The sequence below is a fragment of the Mercenaria mercenaria genome, chromosome 16 (genome assembly GCF_021730395.1).
Source record: "Mercenaria mercenaria strain notata chromosome 16, MADL_Memer_1, whole genome shotgun sequence".
In the NCBI taxonomy this organism is placed as follows: domain Eukaryota; kingdom Metazoa; phylum Mollusca; class Bivalvia; order Venerida; family Veneridae; genus Mercenaria; species Mercenaria mercenaria.
The window spans coordinates 41626137-41637463 of record NC_069376.1 but is presented as its reverse complement, the minus strand read 5'-3'; the positions used below and the strand labels follow the sequence as shown (position 1 = coordinate 41637463).

Sequence of the window (11327 nt, the reverse complement as noted above, 5' to 3'; positions counted from 1 at the left end):
ATTGTCGATACAAAGCAACCGAAGTCCAAAACGAGGTCAAGGTCAAACTGAGGTCAGGTGATGTTTGATGATGAGGAATGGTCACAGGTTACATATATATTAGTATCAATTCATTCTTGTAAGCGGTATTGATGCTAGACGAAACGGTCCCATTTGGTTAACCAAGAGATGGCCTATATAAAGCAACATCAGTCCAAAATGAGGTCAAGGTCAAACTGAGGTCAGGTGATGTCTGAAGATGAGGAACGGTCACAGGTTACATCTGCCTTAGTATCAAGTCATTCTAGTAAGGGGTATTCATGCTAGACGAAACAGTCTCATTTGGTTAACCTCGTACGGACGGACGAACGAACAGACAGGACATTCACTATATGTCTCTCGCATCAGTAGATGCCGAGGCATAAAAAAGCAACAAAAAAACAAACAAACAAACAAACAAACAACAACTGTAAGCACAATGTTGGAGTACACAAGTACAATTACCCAAATTTTACTTACATTACTGTACCCTCTAGCATTTAAATGAAGGATTTACATGTTGTAATGTTTAATAGCTTTTTTCCAGTTTTACCATTCATATTTATTTATTTGCGTCAGCTATCGTTAGTGCTGTTAATGCAGAAACTGTATTAGATCTCGAAGTATTGTTCCCCAGTGTGTGTTTTATTGTTTCATTACATCTGGTCCTCGTCTTTTTGTGAGACTGATTGCAGTACGTAACTGTAATCTCTGAAAAGAATACAAAATAATGCCATAAGTTTTGTTTATATCTATGATGTGGCAACAATTACGCAAAAAAACAGCATTTAGATGAACAGGTCATCCTGTAGCGCTGTAGTTTAAAGTTACTGAAATGAAAGATACCATTTATTTGTTCTTATCAATTTCTAAAACGTAAGTACTTTCAAATTTACAATTTTGTGACGGAAATGATGGAGACTAAACATTTTACCAATGATTCAATACGTAAATACTTACAAATGTAAGTGTTCATCTACAACGTTTTGACGGAAGTGATATAAACTATTTTTTCATTGTTTTAAGATTTAGGTACTTACAAAATGCTTTTTACTACATTTGTTCAGTGTATGACACGCCATACTTAAATCTAAGCTTATTGTATGTCTTAAATGTTTTATGTTACATCAATGTTCTTGCTAAAATGTGCCACGACTGAGCCACGCTATAGGTTCAAGTCAGTTTAATGGTAATAAACATAATGCCTACTCCCTATATATACTTGTTGGACTTTAGTAACTTCATTTAACAGTTACAAGAACCACTGCGGCTTAGATATAATCATTTGTTTCATCAAAATTAAACATGTTTACAATAAAACTTTAGTTATTGAAACCAATTTCAGGTATGACAAAAAGGTTTCGCACCCTAACCAAGTGCAGATACCTAAATTAATACATGTCAATGTTCAGCCATAATGAAACAGGCTGAAAGGAATGAAAAGGTTTGTTTACCCCAGCGGCTGTTTTGTCATGAAAATGTATTTCTTTTTATTTTCATAAAAATTCACTTGAGTACCTAATATTCAACATCATTTTCTGATTTTCTGTGAATGCATGCACGTAACAATATATTTCGTGCGAATATGATTAAATGTAGGGTGCTGTCGCCCGCCCGATATACACAAAATGTAGCCATGAAATTCAAGTAACATTTAGGTATCTTGGAAACCAGTTATTGTTAAAATACCTTTAAGCATGTTAAACATTATATAAACTACAGTGATTTAATCCTGTTCCATTGTTTACACTCAAATTGTCTAAAACGAGATAATTACCTCGACTCTCAACAACATTTTTCTAATTTCAAGGTCACATTCCCTCATTTTGTCTTTCAATTGCTGAATACGATCATGGTCGTGTCTGTGCATTTTAATATAGTCAACAGACGCCTTCAAAATGGAATCATGCGTTTGCCATGATACTCTAAAATCAAAAAGATAATATATGTCTGTCAAAGATTGTTAAATTAGAAGATAATAAATAAAGGTCAACATTCCTGAGAATATACTGCTGAATCCAAAACATGATTATATTAGTTATCTTTGTCAAAGGTATCCCTCTGTCTGATTCTCCTTTTTCAGACACGAAGCGTTTGCTTGATTGCTCTTTAAAAATTATCAAATGCCATTTATAATATATCCTCTTCTACAAAACTCATACAGTATGGTGGTAACAAGAACATTCGGTATTAAAACTTACTAAATTCATTTTCAATAGAGTCGTTTATGTAAAAGTTATCGACTATTCTTAGAATTTGAACTTTAGACAAAAATTGTGGATTTGTCTATAATGGAATCGATGGCACTATCTTTAAAGATACACGTGATTTGTTTCGAAATACGCCCGCTGATATACTTACCGATCAATGTGCCCTGGTAGAATGCTTTGAAGTTCTGCTAGTTGGTCATCCATAATAGAATTTTCCGTCTTATCTAGTAAATAAACAAATAAAATAACTGTGTGATACAGGAAAGTAACATCGTCAACAACACAATTTTTAATACGAAATGGAAGAAAGGCAGGTTGAAAATCGTGGCATTGCCTTAAAATGGCCAGTAGCCTTTATAAAGGATCCTAAGGGTTTAAAACGCTTTTTGGGCAGGTCAGCCCAGCGCTCACCATATTCCCAACAAGTTTGACGAGCCAGTGTAAATAAAATAACCCTCTCGTGAGTAACTTACATGAATGACAAAATGCCATATTGTACAGAGTAAGACAATCCGATCCGAGACATTAGTACACAAATATACACAACAATTTGTCTGAAGTCAGAACTGTGGTGGACGGATAGCTCAGTGGTTTGCACACTGGCCTTCCAATCCTGAGGTCGGGGGTTCGATCCCCGGCAGCTTCTCGGGAATTTTCAGAAACACTTTTCAGTGTTTCCCACCCAACTAGAGGTGTACTGGTCAGGAACCCAGGCAATCCTTATGTGTATCAGTGCTATACGAGCTAGGCTAAGTTAGCCGGACAAGCCAGTATCTGATTTCTGATCTCTCTGTCGTGGGGGCTTTGTCTCACTCTGTCCCTCTGGTCAGATCGCTCTGTGTCTGTGCTAGTAGAGGATGAAATACGCGCCCTTGTGTGGCTGCATTTACTATGTAAAGCGCCTTTGAACGTGAAATTGATCATGAAAAGGGCGCTATATAAATCTGGTATAATAATAATAATAATAATAATAATAGTAACTTGTAGGGAACGACAAATAAGATGCTAGATAAATGTCCGCTCGCTATGTCCGTATTTGAAAGAACTAAATTCCAACTTTTTATAAAACAGCATTGGACCATCGACAGCATTGTCTAATAAATATTTCATGTATATCTTTAAATAATAAAATTAATACAGATTATTTACCAATTCAGCTGTAACACATATACAATTAAATGTACCTTGTCATTTCAATAAGCGCCTAGATTGTGAAGATTTATATAGCGTACATGTTAAAATAGCAACGAGAAATATTTATGTTCTTATTTTTCTTAAAATTGAATATAAAGGTATCTATTAATTGGTTTTCGTTTTTATTTATTACACAGAATATATATACTTTTATCAAATAAAGTTATTCAGATTTGAAGTGTTAAAGCATTGTGAGTTGTATCCTTTTCAGAATGAATGCAAGCGGAACTAAGATTAAACAGTTTTAAAATTATGATTGCACTTATCACTTTACATGTAATAACCGACTTATAATATTTAATATTGTGTCGTCTGAATGATCATATTAATATTCAGAACTTTTGTTATTTAAAATGCATATTGCTTTTGGTGAACTGTATCTTATACTCGGACTTTTTGTCAAATGTGACAGTATAATCTTTTACCGAATCAATCAGGTTTTATTTATAATAATGACATAACAATCAAAGCTCTTCTTTAATGCAGATTTTTTTCCAAGTAAAACTGATGCCAAAGATAATGTAATTAAAAACTGATGCCAAGCATAATGTAATAAATATGAAAGCTAAATTAGCAATAAAAACTGGACAGATATAAATGACAGATGGGCTTACGGTGCACTTTTTTAAGTACCCTCTGACCAGAGTAACAAACCTAGTGCAATACTGATGTAAGACTCGATAAAATATTGTTAATGTTAAACAAGGTATGTCATTATTGTCAGGAAGCACAACAATCTCGTGTGTTATTTGTTTACTTGTATACAGTGCGATAAGACGCCGACGTCAGAAGGTGCAGATGTTAGATATGGAACCAGAGGTGTGTCAGTAACATATTATTTGGTAAAGTGTGTAAATATGGAATGAGAATGTCAGCTATTACATGTAATGTTTACGTTTACTTGTTAATATTATTTATACTATGGTGCATATTGCTAAAAAATGTACAATAAAATTTGTTAAAAGATAATTCAAGCATATCTTACATATAAAACGTATTATTTCACATATTTTGACATTTCTAGTTATAAGAATATTTGCTTACCTTCATATATTTTTATTCTGCTCAAACAATAACAAAGCAAAAGAACTTTAAAAAAAGACGGGAAGTGGAAATAAAATACGGTTGATGCACGACATCTAAAATTCTCATAAGGCATTATATTGAATAATATTGTTTGTTTCTAAAGGAGACATTTGTTATATGGCACATGCGTTTCATATTAACAGGTCAAAATTTCAATGCAATATTTCTTGTTTAGAAGAATGAACAAACATTCACCTGAGAAAGAGAACAAACACATTATGATTCATAAGTTTTAATTTTAGTCAAAATTCATTTTAACCCTATCTTGAACCAAAAACGTTTTGCACAAGCAAACCTGAAACAATGACATTTCTCATCTTAAGGCGTAAAAAAGTGTTAGTTTCCGGTATCCCGACCTACCCTAAATGTTTGGCCCGATCCTAAATATTTTTATGGCCTTGGAGAATATTTTTTTTAACAAAATGTATCAAAACTGCACTTTCTATACTTTAAACGTGGTCAGTGATGTTAGACATCAACTTACTGATGCTCTAAAGGCATAGCCCCCTTATTTGTATCCATTTTTTTACACACAAACAAGAAATGTCCGAAGAGTCTTACTTAATAAATGAAATCCAAAAAAACAGAAGGAAGAAAAATCCGACCTACCTACCCTAATTTTTTTAACATGTTACCGGAAAACAAAGAATTCCTTTTTAGGCTCTATTTTTTTTTAAAAAAGTGTTTATTGTTCTCGATGAACAAATATATAGATATAAAGCAATCAGTTGCCTTTTCACTTAGTTTTCATAATTTCCATGTTTTTATTGTCATTATATTTTGTGCTCAAAGACATTCCTGTCAAATTTTAAAACTGACACGTAGTTTATATAACGACTGATTAAAATGAAATTAATTAAAAAATGAACGAATACACTTACAGACAAATGACACCTACATTGCACAAGTCTATACACTGTACATCAAAACGCTACTCGCATATTACATGTTTAAGGATAAATGTGAATACTAAAACCAAAGGGGTCCGGCACATGAGTGGATTAAGTTTAATGGCTTATATTTGAGTCCTAGAGCAATAATTATGTAAAAAATCATACTAATATAACTACTCCATAGACAAGGGTTTTTACCCCGCTGAAGCTATGTTTTCAACTACTTTCTTTACATGGCCAGGAAAAAAATATTATCAGCTATTTTCCCATTCAAACACTGCATTCAGTTATTCAAATGAATCAACTTTTAAAATTACCTCAACATATTTTCATATATTTATCTGTTTTTCGACAATTTGACATCATATCGAACAATACACAGAGCGAATGCGAAGTCTAACAACATCGCGTAACAACATATCAAGCTATACGCAGTCAGTAAAGACAACATTCTAGACCTTCCGCGGATAAAGCAACCATTGCAATACAAATGGTGAATAAAAACAATAATCTAACCAGCAAAATTCAATTCCTGTAAAGCCAAGGTTGTCTCCAACACCTTATTATTTTTATTTGATCGAAGTAGCTGTCAAATTACAAATCACGCGACTCTGGAAAAACCCGCAATACAATTAGTCGCCGATTGGTCAGGTAAAAATAGTGAGCCAGTCAGAGCGCGTATGTGCAAACATATGACGTACGAAGCAAAATGGTAGCGGTTAGATATTTTAGAAAGAAAAAAGTTTGAAACAAGGATTATGGCCGATATTGGTGCTATGTAAATACAACTTTGGCGGTTAGTTTGTAGTTTTTAGTTAAAACTCATATTGCAATGGTTGTTTTGTCCGCGAATGGTCCAGAACGTTGATTTTACTGACTGCTTATATCTTTATTCGTTGTTACGCGATGTTGTTAGACTTCGGATTCGCTCTGTGTATTGTTCGGTATGATGTCGAATTGTCGAAAAACAGATAAATATATGAAAATATGTTGAGGTAATTTTAAATGTTGATTCATTTGAATAACTGAATGCAATGTTTGAATGGGAAAATAGCTGATATTATTTTTTTCCTGGCCATGTAAAGAAAGTAGTTGAAAACATAGCTTCAGCCGGGTAAAAACCCTTGTCTATGGAGTAGTTATATTAGTATGATTTTTTACAGAATTATTGCTCTAGGACTCAAATATAAGCCATTAAACTTAATCCACTCATGTGCCGGACCCCTTTGACTAAAACGCCAAAAACGTTGCAACATATAGGAAACTGCGTGTGGTACATTGTAAATTTAAGAAATAATATATCTCATCCAGTGATTTGTCGTTGAATAAATCATCGTTTGGAGTTCAGATGCGAAGGAATTATATCACGAGGGCGCAGCCCGAGTGATATAATGATACGCATCTGAACGACAAACAATGATTTATTCAAGAGCAAATCACTAAATGAGATATATTATTTCGATTCTAACACGTTACCAAGGATTTTTAAGTACATCCTTGACGACATTCATTAAAAATTTGCCCGTTTTCAATCGGTTTGTTTTCCAGCGCGCCGCTATGCCGTTTGACGCCATGACGTAATAATTGTGACGTCAGAACAGTGATTTGTTGTATAATAATTCACTGTTTTCTGCCTTCTTTGTTTAATAGGAAAATGAATCGGACTGTGTTAGAATGTTATATTTATCATACCTAATTAACAAAGAGCACAAGTAATCTTAGAATAATTATATGCAAGAATTATAATATAAATCATCATTGATCGTTTTCTTTTAGATACATGTATAAGACATTATAATGTCTTATGAGAGTAAGAATAATTCTTTCTAGGAGTTTATGCAGGTAGGTAGAATAAAAGTGGTCATGTAGTACTTAATTAAACACAATCTTTTTTATACTGGAATTCATATGTTGGATTTTGATTACAAATACTATCGTATATGTACATGATCTGTTTTTAAATACTGTTCAAATTAAGTTGGATTTTAATTTACGTAATTAGAAACAACCGTACATCTCTTCCTCACTACATCGTCTGTTGTAGTATCTAAACCATAAACAGGGCACATGTCATCGACATTCTCGTTTGTCCACTTTGATGTATGATTTGGAACCTCATTGTCTGAGAAAATGGCATTCTGAAAGATAAGATAACGATAATTTAAACGAATGGTCAGTGCACTAAAGCGAAATTTAGGGGAAAAAAATTGCACAGAAATGATTTTTGGCATGTGTGATCTATAACATATCAGGAATGACATATCAAAAAATCTACCAAAATCCAGTGATGCAAATACCCATTTTTGGAGGTAAAATGTTGAAAAAATGAAACGAAAGTGCGCATTTTTGGAATTCCATTATAGCTTCATATTTACTTATCTAAACATGTCAAAATTTTAAAGGCGTACGCTAGGATTCCCTGTTTATGAGCTGGGCGAACATTTTCCCAATAACAGAATTTCTTCAAACTTTGGATATTGAAGGACAATCATCTAAGAAACAAAAAAATGCAATAAAAATCATAGGTCACCGGATTCAAAAAAGAGTTATCTGCCCTTGAAAACGTCATTTTTGGGGGAAATGCCGTTCTATGCATATGTTGTTCTAGTTAGGTTGAGTGATTTACATGATAAATAGAAAAATAAAAACTGTCTTTTGATACAAATATGATCAGGTCTCGGCAGCGCATGTCAGCCTCGACCTGATAACATATAATATCAAATGACAGTTGCCTGTTATTTTTTATCATCGATACTTGCCATTTGATATATCAATACAAACTATGAAATAAAATCTTGATCTAGTCATAGTTATGTCTCCAAATATACCAATGGTTTATGTTTTGTTAATGTTCACTTCTGTTGAGTTTGGGTCTGTATTTTGAGCCAGTCTTTTGAACTTCTACATTTATTTAGCTCACCAATATCTCAGTGCGATCAGGTGAGCTTTTGAGACTACATTCGTCCGTAATCTGTCAGACTGTCATCTGATCATAGGCATAGACGACTTCCTTGTGGACACTCTAGAGGCCATATTTTTTTGCAATCTTCATAAGTCTTAGTCATGATATCTAGGTCAACCTTTTCAGTTTTGAACACTGTGGAGGTAGTACATTAATTAATTTTGTGGTCCAATCTTCATGATACTTTACTATGTTTAGCCTGGGTGTATTAGATGACATCCACGAAATATTCTACAATAATCTCAAAGGTAGCAGCTCGGTAGTATGAAAAGGTAGCAGATAGGCAGCGGCTACCAGTATAGCAAGAAAACTAATACGCATACAAAACACTACCAATAGAAGCTAAGTAGCAGGAAAAGGTAGCAGCTAGCTGCTACTATAAAAGCAGGTAACAAGTAGCAGCAACTGAGGTAGCAGGAAAAAGTAGCAGCTAGCCACTACATGTAGCAGGAAAACTAATTTGCATACGAAACACCATCAATAGCAGCTAGCGGCTACTGGTAGCAGTGTGGTAGCAGCTACTCAACTGCTAGATCTACCTAGCTGTTATTGGTAGCGAGAGGCCAATTATTTCTGTAAGGGTTATAACTAAAATTCACAAAAATTATATTTTTAGAAGTTATCACACTGTATAGCTTTACTTAAATGCTATATGTTATTGTAATAACTAGTATCTCTACCAATACAATATCAATGCAAATAATCAAACAAGTCCTGATTTCTGAGCTTTTATTTTTTGTAGATTTAGTAAACTTTAGATTGTCAAGTCCTCTGCATGTGAACTACATTCCAAACCTACTTTTCTGCAACTACATGCTAATGTTTTACACCTCATTACCTGGGCCCAGTTGTTTGAATCTTTAACGGGTGATTAAGCTAATAAAATGTCCTTACCATAAAATCAAAACATCATACTAGTGTTTTCCACATTAACTAATATTTTGGATCAAAAGTTAACCGGCGGTTAGTTCAACAGCCCGTTGAATTTTCGAACAACTGGACCCTGATTGGCAACTACAGCAAACAACTTTCATGACAACTATTCTGTCTGTTTGACATGCAGAGAAATTATTTGTGACAAATCGTTTGTCACGGAGTTTAGTGCTGACTAAATCTTTAACAATCTAAAGTTCTGTAGTGGGAATTCAGTTAACTTTAATTAGATCACTCTAAGAGGTCACAGGAGAAACAGCCAATCAGAGAGGAGGATCCCAATCACCTGGCCAGGAGGACCAATCATCGACGAGCAGCATCGCTTAACTTCCAGACTCCATTGAATCTACACGTATTCTGTATCACCAACTGGAACTATTCTGTATCACCAACTGAAATCCAAGGCCATCTTAGGTAGTTAGTGACTGCATTGTATTTATATCTGTCTATTAAACCTCTTTCGCCCCTAATAGGTGTATCGGACCCGGTATAGTGATGGCCATTTTCGCTATATTGGTGTCAGAAGTGGGATGAATGCAGCATCCGTGTTGTCTATAGCACACATAGAACTAGGAGAAAAGTTAGATACATAGTATCTGCATTATTGTACAGAACACATTGAGCGCTAGAAACAGGGGTGACTACAGTATCCATTCTTTCTAGGGCATCCAAAGAAAGGGTAAGTAAGGTATCTGATTTATGGCATAAGTCATATGGGTGCTAGACTTGAGGGTTACTAAGTATCCACATTGTCTAAATTGCACGCGGCTTGGGCAGAATGGTAGATACAGTATTTGTATTACTGGCCAGATTGCTTTGATGTTGGAATTAAGGGTTGATACGGTTGCCGTATTTTCTAAACTGTAAGGGGCGCTCCAAGAAAGGTTAAGTCAATATCTGCACTAACACATATAGTGCTAAGATTATGAGTGGATACAGTCTCTAAATGATCTCCAGTACTAATCAACTTGTTTGGATTAAATATGGTCTTATTCCTACCAGGCCTACTAGCATTAGTGATGTCAGCAATATTACTCCCACCATCATCTGATACAGTCATGAAGCTGGTTACCGGTCAATGTACTGCTCCTCTGCGGATACTCATCACTGATTTCGTCAAGACTAAAGTCTGGACACAGTAGAGGACTAACAGCCCCAGAGCTATTTGCCTGATGTCCCCAAGGTTTCGGACATTCGCCCAGCACAAGAGCACTACTCTCCCCCCCCCCCCCCCCCCCCCATTTTACTACATCTACAAAAATAATAGCTCAGAAATCAGGACTTGTTTGATTATTTCTGAAGAAATAAAGGGTAACATATTTGTAGAATATCTCTGGTGAGTAGGTCGGTAGACTAATTCAGAAATATCTGTTTTGCTAAGAGACAGTGTTTCCTGAATGTTTAGCAGACATCATGATTACAAACATACAGGAAGTAACTATGTAAGTTAGACATGGAAATCAAATAAAAGAATGCATTCATATCCGCATGCGTACTTGCCTAAGTGTGTATTTCAGTGCCGTAGGAACAGTCGGGGTGGGGTCCCCCCCAATAATTTGACTGATTATGGTAATTATCATAGCAAATATTTTGACAGCGAGTCAATTTTAGCTGATTTTCATAATGTGTGCGCCCATCCCCCAAATCTGAAAATGCTTTCTACGGTCCTGTATTTGACTTTGAGAGAAATTTCATATAGTTATTCTTTAAGTTAAAGAAATTAATAGGGTTCCTACCCTTTTCTTCCAAATCTGATCCACAAATTTAAAACAAAAATATTTGCAACACGTACAGTTAAAGAACTTTAAAATGCACTATAAAATTGTATCAAAGGTATTTCTGTGTATCTTTTTATACATGCAATGTTAAGAAGTCATTGAAAACAATGTACAAGATAAGTTTCAACATTTTTAAGCTTAAAAATGCCAATTTACTCATAGATATAGGCGTATTATCAATATTCCAGAAAATCGCGGTTTTAGATACAGTTTCCAGCTTTTTTGCCCAAAAAATCATATTTTGCATACTTGG

General features: G+C 34.5%; 1 protein-coding gene across 1 annotated transcript; it reads right to left on the bottom strand.

The window, feature by feature from the left end:
• Positions 1–437: 437 nt before the first annotated feature.
• Positions 438–10356, bottom strand: LOC123541388 (transcription factor EC-like). Its single transcript, XM_053525903.1, has 5 exons — positions 10204–10356; positions 7416–7539; positions 2380–2452; positions 1796–1943; positions 438–729 (listed from the first exon to the last, which is right to left on the bottom strand). The coding sequence occupies exons 1-5, from the start codon at positions 10354–10356 to the stop codon at positions 664–666; spliced, it is 564 nt and encodes a 187-aa protein (XP_053381878.1). The 3' UTR covers positions 438–663.
• Positions 10357–11327: the final 971 nt, after the last annotated feature.